Genomic DNA, 21,445 nt, shown 5'->3' on the forward strand with positions numbered 1-21,445 from the left:
AAAATATTTCAGATATTTCTTTGAGTTCACCGCAGACATTTAATGGGGACATTTCACTTTTTAAAGATAAAATAAATTTTATAAAATAAATATTCTAAATATACAAAACACATACGTGAACTGAAGTTCTAGCTCAAAATACCATATACACTCACCTAAAGGATTATTAGGAACACCATACTATTACTGTGTTTGACCCCCTTTCGCTTCAGAACTGCCTTAATTCTATGTGGCATTAATTCAACAAGGTGCTGAAAGCATTCTTTAGAAATGTTGGCCCATATTGATAGGATAGCATCTTGCAGTTAATGGAGATTTGTGGAATGCACATCCAGGGCATGAAGCTCCCGTTCCACCACATCCCATAGATGCTATATTGGGTTGAGATCTGGTCTGGTGGGCCATTTTAGTACAGTGAACTCATTGTCATGTTCAAGAAACCAATTTGAAATGATTCGAGATTTGTGACATGGGGAATTATCCTACTGGAAGTAGCCATCAGATGATGGGTCCATGGTGGTCATAAAGGGATGGACATGGTCAGAAACAATGCTCAGGTAGGCCATGGCATTTAAACAATGCCCAATTGGCACTAAGGGATCTATAGTGTGCCAAAAAACATCCCCCACACCACCAGCCTGCACAGTGGTAACAAGGCATGATGCATCCACGTTCTCATTCTGTTTACGCCAAATTCTAACTCTACCATCTGAATGTCTCAACAGAATTCGAGACTCATCAGACCAGGCAACATTTTCCAGTCTTCAACTGTCCATTTGGCGAGGTTGTGCAAATTGAAGCCTCTTTTTCCTATTTGTAGTGGAGATGAGTGGTACCCGGTGGGGTCTTCTGCTGCTGTAGCCCATTCGCCTCAAGATTGTGCGCGTTGTGGCTTCACAAATGCTTTGCTGCATACCTCGGTTGTAACGAGTGGTTATTTCAGTCAAAGTTGATTTTCTATCAGCTTGAATCAGTCAGCCCATTATACCCTGACCTCTAGCATCAACAAGGCATTTTCGCCCACAGGACTGCCGCATACTGGATGTTTTTCCCTTTTCACACCATTCTTTGTAAACCCTAGAAATGGTTGTCCGTGAAAATCCCAGTAACTGAGTAGATCGTGAAATATTCAGACCAGCCCGTCTGGCACCATCAACCATGCCCCTTTATTTCCCATTCTGACATTCAGTTTGGAGTTCAGGAGATTGTCTTGACCATGACCACACCTCTAAATGCATTAAAGCAACTACCATGTGATTGGTTGATTAGATAATTGCATTAATAAGAAATTGAACAGGTGTTCCTAATAATCCTTTAGGTGAGTGTAGATTTATTTATTTATTTATTTTAGCATGTTAAATTTGCCACTTTGCAGGTGTGTCCTTTTAAATGCAAATTAGTTGAATTCTGACATCACAAAGGAAGACAAATTTCAATGACCTATTTTTCACATGCTTGCAAAGAATGGTTTACCAAAACTAAGTTACTGGGTTGTTCTTTTTCAAATGTTCTAGGTTTATAGAAACACTGGGGACCCAATTACAGCACTTAAACATGGAAGCAGATTTTCGTTATATTTCCCCTTTAATACCAAATTTAATATTTTTAGGGCATTTCAATGTCACAACAAAAATCATTCAGGTTATATTTGTGAAACATAATTACACTAAGACCCCAAAAACACACATTACCAAAGGCATCTGTTAACATTTTATTTATTCACAGGAATTTTTTCCCAGAGGCCACTTTCGATGTTCAGATGGAACACAAAAATAAAGCTAGCTTACTAACATTAAAATTATTTTACAGAAGTGCTTTTGGACTAAAATGTGAGGGTTTGATCTTGACGCCCAAGCTGTACTGGAATGCACCTGGTGTATTTTATTTGTACACTGTTGTTAGAAAACAAACATATCTAAATATTTAATTAATGTACAGAAGCAACCCCAAAACTAAACAGTTTGTTTCAGTAAAAAGCTATCTGAATATTATTCATGTACATGGCAACTTATGGGGGGAGAAATGAAATTATTTCATGTTGTAATGTCACTTCCTTTGTAAGGACCAAAAGGCCCTGCATATCTTTATTACACATTCAGTGCTCTAAGTGCACAAACTGGATTGCTTCTTTTCACAGACATTTCAGAAACCTCACAAATTCTGTGAAGTACTACTGGCACATGAGGGCTGAGGTCACTTATGAAATTTCTTGCTTGAATCCTTGGCGTGATCGAGCAGAAGCTGGCAAGGAGTAAACTGGTTTCCGTAAACCTCTTCGTACCTCCTCATTTTCTCCACCAATTTGTCTGCACCAAAGTTATCCACAAATCTGAAGGGACCTGCATTTACAACAACAAGCTTTAAAGTGACTGCCTATTAGCCTTACAAAAAATTTTAAAGAAAAATTCAGTAACCCATTGAATAAAGGATCTCTCAAACGTAGATTTTCTTCTCACCTCCAAGACAGGGTGGAAAGCCAAGACCAAACACGGCTCCAATGTCACCCTCCACTGGATTGGCAAGGATTCCCTCTTGTAGACACATAACAGCCTCGTTCACAAAGCGAGACACCAATCTGTACTGCACATCAGAGTCTGAAGAACTAGATAAAAAAAAATTTATATGCATGTATCAAAAAAAGCAAAAAGCAGTACAATACATTGGAGAGGTTTGTTAGGACCCACTAATTAGTGTAAAACATATAGTGCGGTGCAAGAAAGTGATCTGAAAAACAATGCAATAAATGGTTCTGTTGTCCTATCACAATTGCTTGAATACCGCAGTCCCACGGCAGTCCTGCAAAAGTGTAACTATCCCATAATTGTCCTGATTAAAACACTTATCGTGCCAGATGGGGCAACTTACACTGCAGCATTTGGCTTTAACTTGTAAGCCTCCAAAACCTCCAGAATGTCTGGGTTCACGTCTCTGCTTTTACGCCCAGGCTGGTAGACGTAGCAACCCTTGCCTGATTTACGACCTAACGGCATTACCATGAAAAGAGACAGCAACTTTATTGAATATGCTATTAACAACAACAAATAAGAACAGTATTCTTGCAAATAATATATACCCTTAAATCCTTTCTCAACCATGGTCTTCAAAACGTTAATATTTCCGCCACCAAATCTAGAGCCGAAGGCCTTGCCGAGATCTTCAGCAACGTGAGCTGCAACATCGATGCCAACTTCATCTGCCAGAGTAGCTGCACCCACGGGGAACCCAAAGCCTGTGGTCAGGGAGTCCAGCTTTTTGGGGTCTACACCTTCCTGTATGTAGGCAATTCAGATGAATTAGTATCTCAAATCTTTATTTTTTGAACAGACTGGAGAGATGAATAATGCACAAACCTGAAGTACGCGCACCGCCTCTGCTAACATGGGAGCTAAACATCTAGTAGTGTAGAATCCTGGGCCATCCTGCACATAAACATCCCAAACATGTTTTAAAGGAATAGTTCACCCAAAAATAAAAATTGTGTCATCATTTCCTCACTCTCATGTTGTTACAAACCTGTATATATTTCTTTGTTCTGACTATGGAAGTCAAAATGGAAGTCGGTTTTATACAGGTTTGTAACAACAAGAGAGTGAATAAATGATGACAGAATTTTCATTTTTGGGTTAACTATCCTTTAATGGACCCTATGGAGATCCATTACTTTACTGGTAGGACAATTCATCTCTCACCCCAACAACGATAATGACTTTGCCTTGTTTCAGGCCGACTGCCACCGCTGAAGCAGTAGTGTCCTTAGATGTTTTATCAGTTGTGATGATCTCCAACAGCTGCATCTTATCGACTGGAGAGAAGTAGTGCATTCCAATGACCTAAAACACAACACTTGAGAGTTTTAAGTGGCTCCCAAATCACCTCACGCTGTCTCAAAGCACATGAAAGTTTCTTACCTTTTCAGGTCGCTTGCTTACGGCGGCAATGTCTTTAATTGGTAAAGCAGATGTGTTTGTTGCAAATATACAGTGAGGAGAAATGACCTGCAATTACAAAATGTTACAACATTTTTAGAGAGGCATATCCTGTATTTATGAGACCTTTTTTGAGTGCTTGACTTACTGCTTCAACTTCTTTTAGGACTTTGTGTTTGATGCTAAGGTCTTCAAAAACAGCTTCAATGATCATGTCGGCTTTAGCAAAGCCGCTGTAGTCCAGCTGCCCCGTGAGGTTTGACAGAATGCTGTCCCTTTCAAATGTCGTTATACTCCTCTTCTTAGTTTTGTCATTTAGCCTGAAAATGAACACTTATAATTAACATATTAAATAGGGGTGCGCGGGGCAAAAACTAATGTGGGGTTTGTTGTAACACAGACAAACGCTGCCAAAAGACGATCTCCCACAAATTATTGGAAATGCATAATGTTTTTGTACTTAAGTTATTGATGAACGAGTGCAAGTACATTTTTTCATCATATGTTTTTTCGTTTTTTAAGTTGGGTGTGTAAGATACCAAATCCAATGCTATGTCATATAAATCAGTGTCTTGTTGACTAAAACATAGCATCGTTTTGAAATATGTATGCAGCTCTTAGCAGCTTTTTTGGTGGGCTTAAAAATATATTGACCCAGCGGGGTTAATTGTAACGCAGTGTTACAACTAACCCCTCAACACTTACGATACGAAAACGCTAACGCTAACATCATTCTTGCTGTTGTTTTAAATAGGCTACACACGAATGATTGCTGGCTGCCAACAAAATTAATGTGCCTGTCTTATAAAAATCGTGTGTCAAAATTTATTTTTGTTCATATCTTTAATATTGATTGAATAAGGTCACGTCAAAGCTTGAAATCATAATGAAATAAATGACTACAATCAGACTTTGATGCTCATTATCTCAGAATTTGATTTTGAAACTGTAGTATGGTTATTCCAGACGGGTCACAAATAAAAAAAATGTTTTGTCATAATTGTGCTGTTTTTTCTCACATATTCAGACATTTGTATCCATTTATAATTGAACTATTGTTAGAAAAGGGCTGGATGAATGAATACAGCGTGGATAGCTGTCTATTATAGACAGATATATAAACAATATCCACTTGAAATATTTGCCTGCAAACGTAATTTTTAGCAAGTGTTACAACTAACCCCCTGCCTGTTACAATTAACCCCACCTATGGGGTAAGTTGTAACGTTTGCACTTCTGTCACGTTTGGTGTAATTGTCCAAGAATGGTAAGTACTAGAAACAAACCGCAAACGTTCATTTGTAGCAGAGATGTGTGTGTTGCTTGTGTAAAAATATAATTAATCAAACTCAAATATTTTTTAAGCATTAGGTTTTTAACCCAACTGGACCCGAAAGTAAAGGGCACCGACGTGTGTGCAGTCAGTAGCTCGCACGCACCAGTCAGACAGAAAAAACCCTGGTGGCCTCGCAACCAATTTGGCCCACTGCTCTATTTATTTTTTATTTGTTATCTGATGACAACACCAAGGTAACTGCTAAATATGCATTCGAAATTGATTGACAGGTCTGTATGGCAAAACCGCCACCCACACGATGTCACAAGCACTCTTGGCAAACAGAGGGGGCTTAGAAAAAGACTTGATGCACATACGCAAGATAGTTGAACTAAGTTTGGATATTCTCTGGTCTGTCCGGCAAAAAACATTCATTTTAAATTACCTGGGACCGCAAATAATACACCCCGGCCTGTGTCCGAGGCAAACGTAAAACTTTTAGACGTAAAAACTCTGGTTTTTGGATCTAAGTGGAACCATGGAGACCTCTAACACTTACCCCTTATAGACCTGCTGCTGTCCACGATTAAGTCCCTCCAATGTGGTATCTTTCAGAATGGTATGAACACCTTTATCTATAGTCACTTGGGCGATACCTGCCCCCATCAGCCCAGCTCCCAAGACAGCAAGTGTTCTGCATAACAAAGTCATCGCTAAATAAGTGAATCACCATTTTTAAGTAATTAAACAAAAATTATTCAGCTATTGTATACATCCTCATTAGTGTGGGAACATACTGTACATACTTCACATCCTTTGCAGGGGTTCCGAATCGATTTTTCTTGCATGTGACTTGACCATGATACAGGCCTATAAGTGCTTTAGACTCAGAGGTCATGGCTAACTTGCCGAAATTCTGTAAATACAAGACAAAGAGCAGCACATGAACAAATGTTTCTTTCAAGTTCAACTATTTGATTGTTTTTAAGGAGATAATATTTAACATTTTCACAGCACCTGTGACTCAGCCAGGTAACCTGCAGTTGGGCCCTGTTCTATGCCGGTCTTCACACACTGAGAGACAAAACAAGCAGATATGAACAAATTAATAATCATTTAATGAATAAAGCTTTATTACTAACAAATTAAAGCTTTTATACCTCAATTATTTTCAGTGGTGCAGGATACAGTCCTTTAGTCTGTTTCATGACTTTCTTTTCAACTGTATTGTAGATCTGTTTCCTGACAAATGGAAAGCTCATGACATAGTCTTGGATTTCTATTAGGAAATAACAGGAAATTAAAGGAAACTGAAGCATTAAAATCATGAACATTCTCCATTTTAGATAACAAATCAAGTCAATTTATATAGCTGCGAATTATATAGGTGCAAAATACTCAAAAGCGGTATAGAAATACATTTGAATTGAAATGAACTAATGCAGTTTAAATCTACATCTGGTCTAAACTTAGCAAATACTTACTCTGCATTGTTCCTTTCTCTTTGGTGAGTGCAATTTTCTTGTTAGCAATTCCACGAGCAAAGTCCACAGCTACTTCCTCCAAGTAGTCAATGGTTCTCTCCTCAGGACTCTTCACTCCAGGCCCTGGGTTTCATTTGATCAACATCACATCAATGTTTTGCCTCACACATCACATCAATATGTAAAAAACAAAATGTTATACAGAAGGAACTGTACCAAGAGTATCCACCAGCTGGTGAACCAGTCCCATTTTCTTGGCTTTATCCGCACGGATGTTCCTTCCTGTCAGCATCATGTCAAAGGCACTGGGAAGACCAACCTACATAAAGGCAAATGTGTGAGAGCATGTTGAGAAAAACCAAACAAGAGAATTATTGCCAAGCTTGTGTCTACCATTTTGGGGAGTCTCTGGGTTCCTCCAGCTCCAGGGAGAAGGCCGAGCATGACCTCAGGGGTACCAAGAACTGTCTTCTTATTCTTGGTAGCCACTCTGTACTGACAGGCAATGGCAAACTATGAAAGAAAACATACATTTAGTTTATTATATTCTGTAGAGACACCAAAATGCATTTAAATTTATTTAAAATGTAACTGGGTGGTCATTTGTAAGTAGCTGTAAACAAACTTCTTATAAAGGGTTGCTATAATATAGGGTAATAACCAGGTACACCCCTCCAACCCTGCCTCAGGGTTTCCCAAAAAACAATGCCCAGACCATCACAGCCGGTTCATCAACCGGAGCGGGTTTATACATTCCTTTAAAAGTTGTGCTCCTGCAAAAGGGAAAATGGTCAACAAAGAAATAGGAACACAGTACCTCTAAGCCACCGCCGAGGCATGATCCATTTATGGCAGCAACAATGGGCTTAGGAGACTTTTCAATCTTCTCAAACATCTTCTGCCCTTCCTGAGAAAGTTTGGAGACCTCGTCTGAAGTCTTACAGGCCTGAATCATGCTAAGTAAAAGGTGATATGTTTTTAAAATGCAGTGTAAAGATATACCGTAATCTTTTACAGTAAAAAAACTCACTTGATGTCTGCCCCTGCAATGAAACAGCCAGGTTTGGATGAGATGAGTACAGCGCTCTGGATGGCATTGTTTGCCCAAATCTCATTCATGACTTCTGTCAGCTCATTTTGCATTTGAACAGACAATGTATTCACCTAGAAATTATAATAAAAAAAATGTTATACTCATATTTTGTAACCTATAAATTTAAAAGAACAAATATATGGTTTACAGCGATTACATTACCTTTGAATGTGGGTCATTGATGCGAACCACAGCTACATCTCCCTTGACCTCATAATTTACATTTGTACGAGCTGAACAGATATTAAAAATGAGCCATTAAAATCAAAACTTCAAACATTTTTAATTAATATCCCTGTGTCCCAATTCACATACTATAGACCAATTTAGAGTAGACGTCACAGTTACGTCACTGCAAGATGCGCGCGCAATGCGGTTGCAGAAAAACAGTGGAAATGAATTAGACACGAGTGAAAAGAGCAAGATAACTCACTAGAAAATGTCCTGTTGTGCTGTTAAGTGTCAGAATAAGAATGCCAAAAAGATGGCTTTCATTTTTATAGAATACCTTCGTCGAAGACATCATTTGAAGATAAACGTAGGTGTTTATGATTACAATAAGCCCTTTAACGGACAGAATGGAGCGAGGAAATCATCTGGAAATCTTTTAATAATTAGAATAGAAAATAAGTAGAGAAGATGTCCGGTGTTCTGTCGAAGTTTGTTCCCTCCATGTGTTTCTATAGCGTTTTTATCACGTTACAATTATAATTTATTAAGGAAGAAATAATAGAAAACAGGAAAATTATGAAATATTTAATAAACGCTATTATATATAATACATGATAGTATTGCTTTTACATGTACTTTTAGCGATTCAGACTGTAAAAATAATAGATTTAGCAAAAAAGAACAATACATATAGAGGGGTTGCAAGTTTACAAACATTGCAGGGTGCGCGCGCAACCAAGGGGCAGAAAGACCGATTGGTGAGCTGATCTGCTACTGCAACAACCTTAATTATTGAAGCGTTCTTTAATGTTTGTACATAAATAAGACTTGATTTTAGTTGTATCTGTTTTTCTGTCTTTATTTTTGCAGTGTTACTGTGATACATGTATGAATTATAATTTTATAATTATAATGCTAGTAACGTAATAGTCGCATCTACTGGTATGTTAACATCAGGCACCCAGCACTGACTCTGTTGGTACTATTTTCCACGCAAAAATTCCTTGGCATTTTGACTTACAGACACCGCTACTAGCATACAACACAATGCACGTCTCTTCTATGAAGGTATATTTGGTGCAAAACAACTGCACACCTGTGACAGTGGAATTTGTATTTGTAGAGATTATCCACACATGTGTATCAGTAAACTTGAAGTCGCAGAGGACGTGATGCAAACTTGTAGATTTTTTTTCTTTCCCTCAAATACAACACAACAGTTACACATTCACAAATCCTTCAGTGCAGCTGCACAAATCCCATTTTACAAATCACAGATTAAGAAACTCACAAGTTCACATTTTTTGCTACAATTGATGCAGTAAATATGGTGCATAACCTACTTGAACGCCTGCATCAAATAATGTGAAGTCACACACAAATTTTGTACATTTGCAAAATCAGTTTGTGCATCTGTGCGATGAGACTTGCATGTGTGTACAATTTATTTTTCACAAATATTTTTTTTATTTTTTAATATTTTCTAGCCCAAACACAAGTACATAAATACAACTGCTTGAATCTGCTGCTACGAGTTTCAAATACTCTTTTTCATGTGCTCTCTCTTCTGCACCAAATATCTCGAGATAAATGGTGCGAAAGTGATTTGTATACCTGTAGGCTTTGGCGAGCACTGTTCAGCACTGCCCACCAGGTGGCGCCCGACACTCACTGAAGCAGAGTTTATTAATTACCACCAATGTTTCAGCAAAGTAAATCGCCTTTATCAAGGTATTATTTTTACCAAGTGGAGAACAATATAAATGGGAGTGCTAATTATACACACATGAAGGTAATTACATACAATATCCAATGATTCATTAGTAAACAAAATATAAGTTCCATAAATTTCAAACCATCAATATAAGTAGATTAAAAAATACAAGCAGCAAATACACACATAGGCCTACATTTAAATGAGATACCAAATGATGTAAGTCCCATTCATTTTTAATATCATAATACCTATAAAAACAACCCAAATCAAAATCCACTTTTAAACCATGTGTGCCAATGTTCACATTTAATATACCTAAAAGGCCTTCTGTCTAAGTAAAAATTGGTCAAACTCACCTCACCTTCTAGATGGAAATCCCCTCTCAATTCCTATATACAATAATGAAGTAAAAGGATGATTCAGTTCAACAAAATGCAGTGCTAATGGCAGGTTCATATTTCTGCATATTATTGCACTCTGATGTTTTGTAATGTGTGTTTTATACTCTCTATTTGTTTTTCCTACATATGATTTACCACAGTGACATGTTATCAAATAAATAAGTTTGTATTTGTTTGGGGGTGAATCCCAAAGATATTTCCATATCATTAAGATTCTTAATAAAATCATTTGGTATTATTATTTTAGACTTTAAATATTACATTTGACCTTAAGGAAGACTTTTCTTCAATGTTAACGGATGATAACTGTCACAGGAAGGCAAGACATGGCAAGATGAGTGGATCCAAATGCAGTTTTTAAGTGTATTAAATCCAAAAAAGGTACAGGAGCACAGGCAAGAACACGAACAGTAACACATGACAGGAAACAACCAACATAAAACAACGGCTGACAAAAACAGGCAATCAACAGGCAGGGTAATTAAACGTGACAAGAACCAATGACAGAACAGAAACAATTAATTACTATGGAAACAGATGGGCAGTGGGTGAAGTATGAATTAATGTCCATGGCAACAAAAAAGGGGGCGGGGCAACAAAGGAACAAGAGGGAAATAGGGCAGACACAGACAGGACTCTTGACCTTGGCCGTACCCACCATTGAGGTCCGGACTGTTTTAGTGAGTATCATAGTAAACTACTGATTATGTCTTAATATGTCTTCCGAATGTAAACATTTTATTACATTCTGTCTTAAAGTCTAAAAAACAGTACCTGTTGAAGTCATTAAAGTTACTTAAATAACAAAAGAAGAGAAAATCACTCACTGGTCCTGACTGTAACTTCGTAAAAAAGATTAATCCATATTTAATTTTAAATAAATATCTTTTTTTGCCAACAATCCTTAATGTTGAGCTCTGCTCTTTGAAGTAAGTTGGTTTATTATTGGTTTATTATGCAAGTTCAGCCTTGCATTATGTTTGTATCTTACAGTTAGTATAATGCATGTAATGAATTCAGGGCAAGAAGAATATTTATCTAATATGGGGTAATGTGATGTATTATAATAATTACATATCGTTTTCTTTCATGGGATATGGACCCCCTAAAGTAGCCTTGGCCACCCCATTTATAAAATTCTAGTTCTGCCACTGCAATATTGATGTTGTATTTCAGCATATTAAGTGTATAATAAGTGTGTGCATATTGTGAATGAATTCAATAAACAAATTCTTGATAGCCTTTGGTTAATTCACTAAACTGATCCTATATTCAGTTAGCCTATGTTTACTTAACTGACAGTGCCCAGGATGGTAACATAATTATTTCAATGTCTTACAAATAAACAACACAAGTCTTGCGCATACTGACATGGTATGAAATCTATAGTTATTCGATTCTTTGGTTTTCTGATGTGTTATAATTCATATATGTAGAGCAGAGAAATAAGAATTTTTTTCCTGGCGTGCATGCCCTAAAAAAATACATATGGACCTCGGTATTTATAAAACCCTGCGTACGGCCCTGCTCACGACAATAAGAATCCACTCTCAATAGTGTATTACGAGCTGTAGGTTTTTTAATCGGATCCCTATATAAACAATTATGAGTTATCCACAAGTCTAAAAAGCTGATTTGATTTGGGTTAGCATCCAAAGTAAATGTTAAGAAATCAGAACAACTGTTTATATAATAATAAAAAGAATTTAGTTGTTCAGTAACCCGATTCAAAAAGACAGAAATAATCATCCAAATTAGTATATTAGAAGAAAAAGCATGATTTAAATACACATATTTTTCTTCAAAAAAAGGTTATTTTGCAAAAGAAATCACAAACGTTCTTTCCATGGCCCCACCTCCTGTTTGAATTAAAAATTAGTCTGAAAAATAAAATAATTTGTTTTATGATATTAAAAATGAATGGGACTTACATCATTTGGTATCTTATTTAAATGTAGGCCTATGTGTGTATTTGCTGCTTGTATTTTTTAATCTACTTATATTGATGGTTTGAAATTTATGAAACTTATATTTTGTTTACTAATGAATCATTGGAGTATTGTATGTAATTACCTTCATGTGTGTATAATTAGCACTCCCATTTATATTGTTCTCCACTTGGTGAAAATAATACCTTGATAAAGATGATTTACCTTGCTGAAACATTGGTGGTAATTAATAAACTCTGCTTCAGTGAGTGTCTGGGGCGCCACCTGGTGGGCAGTGCTGAACAGTGCTCGCCAAAGCCTACAGGTATACAAATCACTTTCGCACCATTTATCTCGAGATATTTGGTGCAGAAGAGAGAGCACACGAAAAAGAGTATTTGAAACTCGTAGCAGCAGATTCAAGCAGTTGTATTTATGTACTTGTGTTTGGGCTAGAAAATATTAAAAAAAATAAAAAAATATTTGTGAAAAATAAATTGTACACACATGCAAGTCTCATCGCACAGAAGCACAAACTGATTTTGCAAATGTACAAAATTTGTGTGTGACTTCACATTATTTGATGCAGGCGTTCAAGTAGGTTATGCACCATATTTACTGCATCAATTGTAGCAAAAAATGTGAACTTGTGAGTTTCTTAATCTGTGATTTGTAAAATGGGATTTGTGCAGCTGCACTGAAGGATTTGTGAATGTGTAACTGTTGTTGTATTTGAGGGAAAGAAAAAAAATCTACAAGTTTGCATCACGTCCTCTGCGACTTCAAGTTTACTGATACACATGTGTGGATAATCTCTACAAATACAAATTCCACTGTCACAGGTGTGGAGTTGTTTTGCACCAAATATACCTTCATACTCTTCTTTCTGCCCCTCGGTTGCGCGCGCAACCAGTTAGTGACGTCGCCGTGCAACCCGTCTATACATTACATACATGCATATCAGTAGCCAAGCCATTTAAACTTTTTATCTATCTAAAAAATAAACGTAACGTGATTAAAACGCTATAAGAAACATTGCACTAAAGGGAAACATAGGGGAATCAGACTTCGACAGAACACCGGATCCATAAAAATCACGGTTTAATGCTAAAACACTTCACAACCCTACTGCGGAGCAGTCACTTTCTGCAACCAGTTTGGCTCCGCCCACAAAAACGTCATCTCTGTTTGCAAACACGAAATTGGTCTATATCCATCCTAAATAGCATTATGAATTTATATGACCCAAATGGTTGTAAAGTATGCTGAAATGAGTATCTATAAATTACCTGGATTGAATGACTTACATTACCCACAATTCATTGCAAGTCAGAGTTAAGTGATACTACACTAAATTAATAAATGCAAGAAAAAGCATGAAATGCAAGGAGAAGCTGTATTTTGACAACATTGTTCACTTCTTTCACGCAATTATATATTCTGTACTTGCATACTCTTCTGTTACGCACCCAAACGTATATACTTTCCCATAACAAAGTGCATACTTTAATGGCATAGGTGAATTGGGATGCAGAATATATAAATAAAATATATACTTTACCCATCATACAGGATGCAATTCTGAACGATCTCCGGGTTGCACCTTTAGTGGAATAAAGTTTTATAGTGTTAAATAAATTTGCTGAGAAGTCAGGTGAAATGAATTGTAAGATATAATCTATGAAGTGAGGGTCAGATCAGTCACAAAGACACTAAAAAATAAACAACACACATAAAGGAGTTTAGACAGGCCAATAAAGGACACGGGTGACCTTTCACCTAGATTCCCATTACCCTACACTTGTTACAAGTACAAAGATAATGTCAAACAAGATCATTGGGAACACAAAAAGATCATCAAGCTGTAAAAGAAAATTACAATATTGACTTTAATTTAACCAGAATAGTTATAAATGTATTTGATTCCTTAGTATATAAGTAAATAAATTGCAACAATCCCGAACACAAAGCTCTTTATACGAGATTTCAACCGGAAACGTAAGACTCTGCAGGTATTACTTTCAAATCAACTTTATTTATAAATCAACAATTTATTCAAACATTTGGAAAGAGAGTAACCACCATTAGCTTTTGAATGGAACAGCATGTCAAAGCTGGTGAGTATTAGCTGTCCTGCTACTAGTAAACGAGCACTTAACACCAAACTAACATTATTAGCAAACACGCGCGTCACGAAAATTGTCGGAATTTTCTACATCGTAATCTGCACGCGCTGGAAACTTTATGATAAATCACAAATATTCAAGACTCAAGTCCTTGAGTTTCTTAGCCATCGAGCTAAGCTACTTAAGTAAAATAACACTGGGGCTGCAATGAAGAGGGATATATTTTCGTAATTGTCAAATATGAATAAAATAGGACTGTGGAGCAATTTAGGAATACATATGGAGGTGCAAAAGTACCTGGAAACAGAGCATATCTTCTGCTCGTGAGTCTGGAGAGGGAACCCAGGGCTCGCACGCCGGCCATGTTTGGAGGTCAATGTGTGTAATGACAGGAGGCGGAAGACTGGAGGAGGAAGAGACCATATTATACTACACTGCTGATCAGAGCCGATGAAAATAAAAATTATGTAAAATAAATCTGTAACATGTTAATCTTTGGCATAAACCATATAATGTACAGTGGGGTCCAGTTGTAAAAATGTAGCTTTTTAATTTAAAACAAATAGTTTTGTAAGTTAACCAAATTAAGAATTAGTATTACAATTTGAGTAGAATTTTTCTGGTTAATTTAAGAAAGTCTTAGTATTTGATACTGTAGGTCCCAGACAGCTATAATAAAAACAACCAGCTGTGTAAAACCTGATGATACCACCATAATATGAATAAATATGTTTCTGAAAGCATTGTTCAGAAAATCTGTCCTTTTTTCAAAGTTGAAATGATCAATAACAAATTTTCTTTCAATTTTATTTTGTTAATGAATTAGCAATAAAGTCGAATTTCTGGTACATTTTATGTAGTAACTTACATAAAGTAAAAAGGAACAATATATCTAAACGTTTATTTATCTTAGTTCATGTTTATTTAAGTATCCACTAATACATTTTAAAATCAAAAGTTGTAGATGTTAACTGGGTAATGCACAATTAAATAAAATGAAAAATTATAAGTTTCTGCTATTAATAAGATTAATAAACTATATTGCTCACATAGTTAATTAAATAGCTAATGCTTATGCATATATAAAGTTCGTTAATGCATTTACTAATGTTAATATTAAAAAAGCAAGAAAAAGCACGCACATCAATCTATATGCCATGAAATAGTTTTTAAGAATAAACATTTTTTATATTTTTGGAGCTTTGGTGTTGCCGACTTTGCATTCTTATACTAATGTTAATATTATTAATAAATGTGATAAAGCCTTCTATGTATTCTGTATATTAAAATTATATAAAAAAACTGTTCTCTGATGTATGCACCACACGGGTGTCCCAAAGTTGTTGTTGGACATGATCAATGATCTATGATGAATTAATTAACTTAATAATTTTATTGCAAAAATGCAGAATTTCTTTTATTGCATACCTTCTTTGGATTCAAAATTAACGTTACTATAAAACGTTAGATGTATTTCTAGGTTTCACTAAATAAAAAAATGTATGCATGCATATCTATATTGCATACTGTGATTTCTGATCATGTATTGAATAAGTGCAATCAATTGCAATTGTGTAAATGAAATTCTCTTAAATGAAATCTGACTTTTTACATGTTTAAGTGCATTAATTGGGTCCCCCATGCTTCTAACAACCTAGAAAATGTGTAAAAGAACAACTCAGTAACTTTGTTTTGGTAAGCTATTCTCTGTAAACATGTGAAAAAAATTGAAATTCGGCTCCCCTTGTGATGTCATAAAGGGATAATACCGCCCCTTAATCTCCACTATCCAACAATGCTACTGCCATTTAGTGCATAGAACAACTAATTTGCATTTAAAATGACATCTGTGAGCAATTTTGTGGCAATTTTAACATGTCATAATAAATTATATATATGGTATTTTGATCTAGAACTTGACATACATACTCTGTGGACAGCAAAGATTTATTTTACATCTTAAATAAAGTCTTGTGAAATGTCCTCTTTAATCAGTTTGACAACCCGCAATGTAATGCACATCCACTAGATGGCAAACAAGCAACAATTACAGTACATCTAGGTGCAGTTTCTCAGACAGGGCTTATCCTATAGCTCCAGACTAAAATGCATTTTTGAGTTGCCTTAATTTAAAAACATCTTGTACTGACATTTAACATATCAGTGCCACTGTTTTGTCTCAATAGGTATACCAGTTTTTTTTGTGTGCAAGGTTTGTTTGTAAAAACTACAAATTGAATACCCTAATAAAACTAAGGCCTAGTCCTGGATTAATCTAAACAGTGTCTGGGAAACCACCCCCTATTAAAAAAAGGTGCCAAACCTGATGATAAACCTACAATTGTACATAATATAATAGCAATAAAATCATTAAAGCACATTTAACATGAAATGTAAAATGTAAATTACAGTACTGTGCAACCATGACCAGCTTTGTTGTTTTAGCAATGGTTCGATTTCTATCCATATTTATTTTTCCCTCTTTTTAAGATGCAAACAGAAAATACAGGAAATATGTACACAAAATTAAAAACAAAACAAATTTCAGAACTAAATGTCTTCTTCAGGCATCAGTCAGTATTTAGTGTGACCCCTCTTGGCACGAAAACACACGAAACAATTTTTTTTTTTTTTTGCTGACTTCAGACTGAAGTCCTGAAGTCTTTCGATTAGAAATTAGGATTTCGTTTAGGTTTAAGAGATCCTGCAGTTTCCTGCTATTGATCAAGTGGAATGGGAGTTAACCCTAAATACTTGACACTTCAGCTTATACTTTTATACTGTTTTTAATACCACATACACATTTCCTGTATTTTCTGGTTGTATTCTAATAAAGAGACTGATATGTAATAATATATGATCTCTATACAATTGCAAAAACAACAAATCTAATGGTAGCATGGTAGCCTAAGACTTGTATATAAACAATAATTTAGTCATTTAATATTTTTTACAGTTTGTTCTTGTACGCTACAGTGGTCTCATTGTCAAGCTTGTACTCGTAAACAGTTCCTTGAGAACACGGGATTATTCTCACATGATGAACTCATCAGGACCACAGATGAAGAAGGTGAAATCCACAGCCTCCTAATCATAGTCTTAGTTCAATTGGATTAAGTAAAATGGTTCCATCATACAAACCTGTTTTTGTCTATAGGTAAATATACTATCTATACTGTAGATGTAAACAGTGATTTCTGCATAACTATCAATTATGGTCAATTAAATATTGTTACAACAGACATCACTTTAGGTCTCTTATCCTAGAGAATTGATTTGAGGACTGTGCAATGAGTGAATAAGAACCATTCTCTATTGTTTTGAAACAGGGACCCATACACTGCTTTGCTGATTGCATCACACAGCTCTCATTAAGTCAAACCACACTGTGTTCCCCTTATCCAAATACTGTTGTTTCACAACAAACATCCCCTGATCCTCCACACGACCATACAAGAGTAAAAATCTATTAAAGAATTTAAATCAGTCATGAAATACTTATCACAGTGTTTGTGCACTCATACATGGGAGTGCTTTTGGTTCCAAGGTCCATTCAAGACAAGATGTGTTTGTACAGCTGTGCAAGGAACAAGCTGTCATTTTGCATGAGCGGACGTCCTCTGACTGCTATATTTCATATTTAACTGCATGCATGGTAACATTTGCATGACTCACCAACCAAGCGACAGATTTTTAGGTTCCATCTGCTACATCAAAAAAATATGTATATTAAAGGAAAACACCACCATTTTTTCAATATTTTACTATGTTCTTACCTCAACTAAGACGAATTTATACATAACTGTCTTTTTTCAATGCGTGCACTTAATCTTTGTACAGCGCGTCAAGAATGTGTTAGCATTTAGCCTAGCCCCATTCATTCCTTAGGATCCAAACAGGAATGAATTTAGAAGCCACCAAACAGTTCCATGTTTTCCCTATTTAAAGACTGTAACATGAGGAGTTACATGAGTAAGTATGGTGGCATAAAATAAAGAATGAGAACTATATTGTATGGCGGAAGAGCACTTAATTTGCAGCACTTCGACCTCGGCACCAAGCAACATTATTACTCATTAATACTCCGGCTCTCGCTCAAACTTTGGTCAACTTCCGTCAAAATTAGTTTTGTGGCACCATACTTACTCGTGTAACTACTCATGTAACATTCTTTAAATAGGGAAAACATGGAAGTGTTTGGTGGCTTCTAAATTCATCCCTGTTTGGATCCTAAGGAATGAATGGGGCTAGGCTAAATGCTAACACATCCACGACGCGCTGAACAAAGATTAAGTTCACTCATTGAATAAAGATAGGTATGTATTCATTTGTTTAATTTGAGGTAAGAACATAGTAAAATATTGAAAAACATTGGTGTTTTCCTTTAATAAATCTTTAGCACAAGATAAACTAGCCACAGCTGGCAATATCATCTTGATGTGCCTTGTTAATGATATTCCAAATTCAATCCCAATGGTTGGTCAGCTGATCACACAATCTTAGAAAAAATGGTAGAAATGCTGTCACCCTTTCAGCTTTGTACCTAAATAGTACACCATCAGTTACCATAAGGTACAAATTAGCACCAAATGTAAACATATATATAATAATATCGTTGTTACTATTATTATTGTTTTATATATTATTATTATTATAGATGTAAATTTAAAAGAAAAATACATTAATACAAACATGAATATCTTTATTCTTGCAACTTGAAAAATAAATATCTGCTATTACTGCATCAATACATCTCTTAATTCATACTTCATTTGCAAATATGTTTTGTGACCTTTAATATCCATCTATATGACAATCATTGTAAGAACAAACCATTTTAAACATGGATAAAATTGTATTTTCTTGCATTATACAGGTTTAAATATAAGAACATAGAATATGACATAGCTATAACGGAATTCTACTCTCCTAAACTACTTTTATAATTCTACAATAAGAAGATTTATATAGTTATTCTAATTTAACACAATTCTTACAGGCAGATTTAAGCATAACACACTTATGTAATATTGCAGTCAGTGTTGTACATAAACTATACAGTTGATTCCATCTCTGTTTTTACGGTATCCTCTAATTCCTTCTCATCGCCCCATGCAACATTGTGCTTAGGTTCGGTATGCATGCATGACTTTTCTTTATTCATGGGCAAGTCAGACTCTGGGTTTTCTGTTTTGGTCAGATTACAACAAAGCTTGGGTCCACACTGACTTTGACAGGAAAGTTCACACAAGGAGTCAAACTCTTTAGAACTGGAAGAAAACTCTGGTTGAACAGTAGTGGCATGGATGCCTTCATCATGGAAGACAGCTTTAATGCGTTTGGCTACGTTCATGTAAGAGGCCGGATCTGCGCATTTGACGTGAGCAGTGGCAATAATGCGATTCCCGGCCAACTGCCAGATATGCAGGTCATGAAGGGCCATGACACCATCCAGACTCCTCAGCTTCCCATTTAGCCTGTGCATATCAATCTGTTCGGGTACCGTTTGCAAGAGAATGAGAGCTGACTCCTTTAGTAGAGGGAAGGTTGTGTAGAGCAAAATACACACCATTATTACACATAACGTTGGGTCTAAGTAAAGCACCCAGCACGGCCCAGCTACAGAAATGTTTCTGGGTTCCCTGTTGGATGGTTTGGATATGCTCAGCACTGTGGCATTAACACATTGTTGTTCAGTGAAGTGGCCGCCACGGCAAGGATTGTAACAGATTTCTTCGCTCTGACAAGGCGTCCACACAAAAGTAAAAATCAGGGCGTTGACCACCACAATGACAGAACCTAATGCATCTCCCAGTATGTGCAGAAACACACCACGCATGTTTAACTGGGACGCTGACTCAGAACTTTGCTCCTGGTCCTCCAACGAGCCATTGGAAGTGATTGTGATGTTTAAGGTGTCTGAAAAGGACAAACCAGAGTCAGAAAATATGGAAACATATAATCAAGGATGAAAATTTACTTTAAACATCGGGGGGATTTAAAGGAATGCACAAAATACAATGTATGTGCCGACAGATTATAGGCCAATATATTGTGCATTCCACATAACTTCACATATTTTCAATTAATATAATTATTTCTGAAGCAAATCTATATTGCGTTTGGAAACCAGGATTTTAAAATTCCTTTCCATATTTTCAATAACCAGAACCATGTTGTCATTAGATATAACATAAAACTGTAGGTCTAATGTTATTTTATTACCTGACTTTAGCTCAGCAGATTGATCTCCTTGTATGCTGCTGTTGATCATAAGATTCCGTGTCTCGTCATGTGCCTTTGATTTTTCATAATTTTTTGGATTTTTCTTGTGACCATGAGAGTGTCCACCATGAGAATGTCCAGCATGAGAGTGTCCACCATGAGAGTGTCCATGCCCACTGAATCCTGCATGTCCATGGAACAGGAAAAGCCCAAGCACATTTACCAGAAGACCAGCAACGCCAACCCAAATGACAACGCGTGGATTTTCAATCTCATGAGGCAACGTGTAGCGCTCGACAGCTTCTACTATAATAGTGAAGCATAGGGCCGTCAAAAACACTGCATTTACCAAAGCTCCAATGACTTCTGCGCGGATCCATCCATACGTGTTCTTATCTGTGGCTCGAGATGTCTGCGCAAAGCTCACAGCGATGAGAGCCACCATCAAAGCTATTACATCCGACATCATATGAAAAGAGTCTGACAACATTGCGAGAGATGCTGTTATTCTACTGACCACAACTTCAACAATAAAAAATCCAAGAGTTAATGAGAGCATGCACAGCAACCGTACCCGATTCTGCCCTAAACCCATATTTAGCCTATTTGTCCTCAACTTAATTAATCAGTTAGTACGGAAAAAAGTTTTTTTTAACTATTTACATTTCGTTAAAACAAGCATTTATGTGCAGCATATTTAACTTAAAAGTTACCCATATAAGAAACGGTCCTATATAGCAAATAAATGAACGCGTATATGCTGTCGCTATTGGCAACTAAAATAAATGGTAGTTGAGCGAGGCAGGAAAGAATTCTGTTCCGCGAAACATTCATTTATATCCAAAGAGGAAAACCAGCGCGTGCCATCAGCTTTCACAGAATGATGGTGAAATAAAAAACGCCCGAGAAACTCCACGAGAAGTTAAACGGCGTAAAACTTTGCACCCGGACCGGTAAAGATCTCCACACGGTCTGAGAGGGGAAACGCACTCCCAAGCGTCCCATTGGCGGAATATCATTGTATGCTGGAGTCACATGGTCTGTGAGAACAAATTCTTTAATGCCTTTATTGCAATTAAATGACAAAAGTAGCTTTGT

At 36.3% G+C, this 21,445-nt stretch overlaps 2 protein-coding genes across 2 annotated transcripts; both read right to left on the minus strand.

Moving 5' to 3' along the window:
- Positions 1–1,698: 1,698 nt before the first annotated feature.
- Positions 1,699–14,550, minus strand: hadhab (hydroxyacyl-CoA dehydrogenase trifunctional multienzyme complex subunit alpha b). The gene is made up of 20 exons (XM_065288517.2): positions 14,420–14,550; positions 13,558–13,599; positions 7,942–8,012; positions 7,717–7,850; positions 7,504–7,642; positions 7,080–7,199; positions 6,903–7,005; positions 6,687–6,809; positions 6,363–6,481; positions 6,220–6,276; positions 6,009–6,118; positions 5,762–5,896; positions 4,075–4,246; positions 3,909–3,995; positions 3,690–3,830; positions 3,351–3,419; positions 3,074–3,269; positions 2,866–2,980; positions 2,457–2,602; positions 1,699–2,339 (listed from the first exon to the last, which is right to left on the minus strand). Exons 1-20 carry the CDS (start codon positions 14,484–14,486, stop codon positions 2,194–2,196), a joined length of 2,292 nt encoding a protein of 763 aa, XP_065144589.1. The 5' UTR covers positions 14,487–14,550; the 3' UTR covers positions 1,699–2,193.
- Positions 14,551–18,797: 4,247 nt separating this feature from the next.
- slc30a1b (solute carrier family 30 member 1b) lies at positions 18,798–21,217 on the minus strand. Its single transcript, XM_065288516.2, has 2 exons — positions 20,348–21,217; positions 18,798–20,041 (listed from the first exon to the last, which is right to left on the minus strand). Exons 1-2 carry the CDS (start codon positions 20,940–20,942, stop codon positions 19,176–19,178), a joined length of 1,461 nt encoding a protein of 486 aa, XP_065144588.1. The 5' UTR covers positions 20,943–21,217; the 3' UTR covers positions 18,798–19,175.
- Between the last annotated feature and the right edge of the window lie 228 nt (positions 21,218–21,445).

Source organism: Paramisgurnus dabryanus, chromosome 17 (genome assembly GCF_030506205.2).
Source record: "Paramisgurnus dabryanus chromosome 17, PD_genome_1.1, whole genome shotgun sequence".
NCBI classification, from domain to species: Eukaryota; Metazoa; Chordata; class Actinopteri; order Cypriniformes; family Cobitidae; genus Paramisgurnus; species Paramisgurnus dabryanus.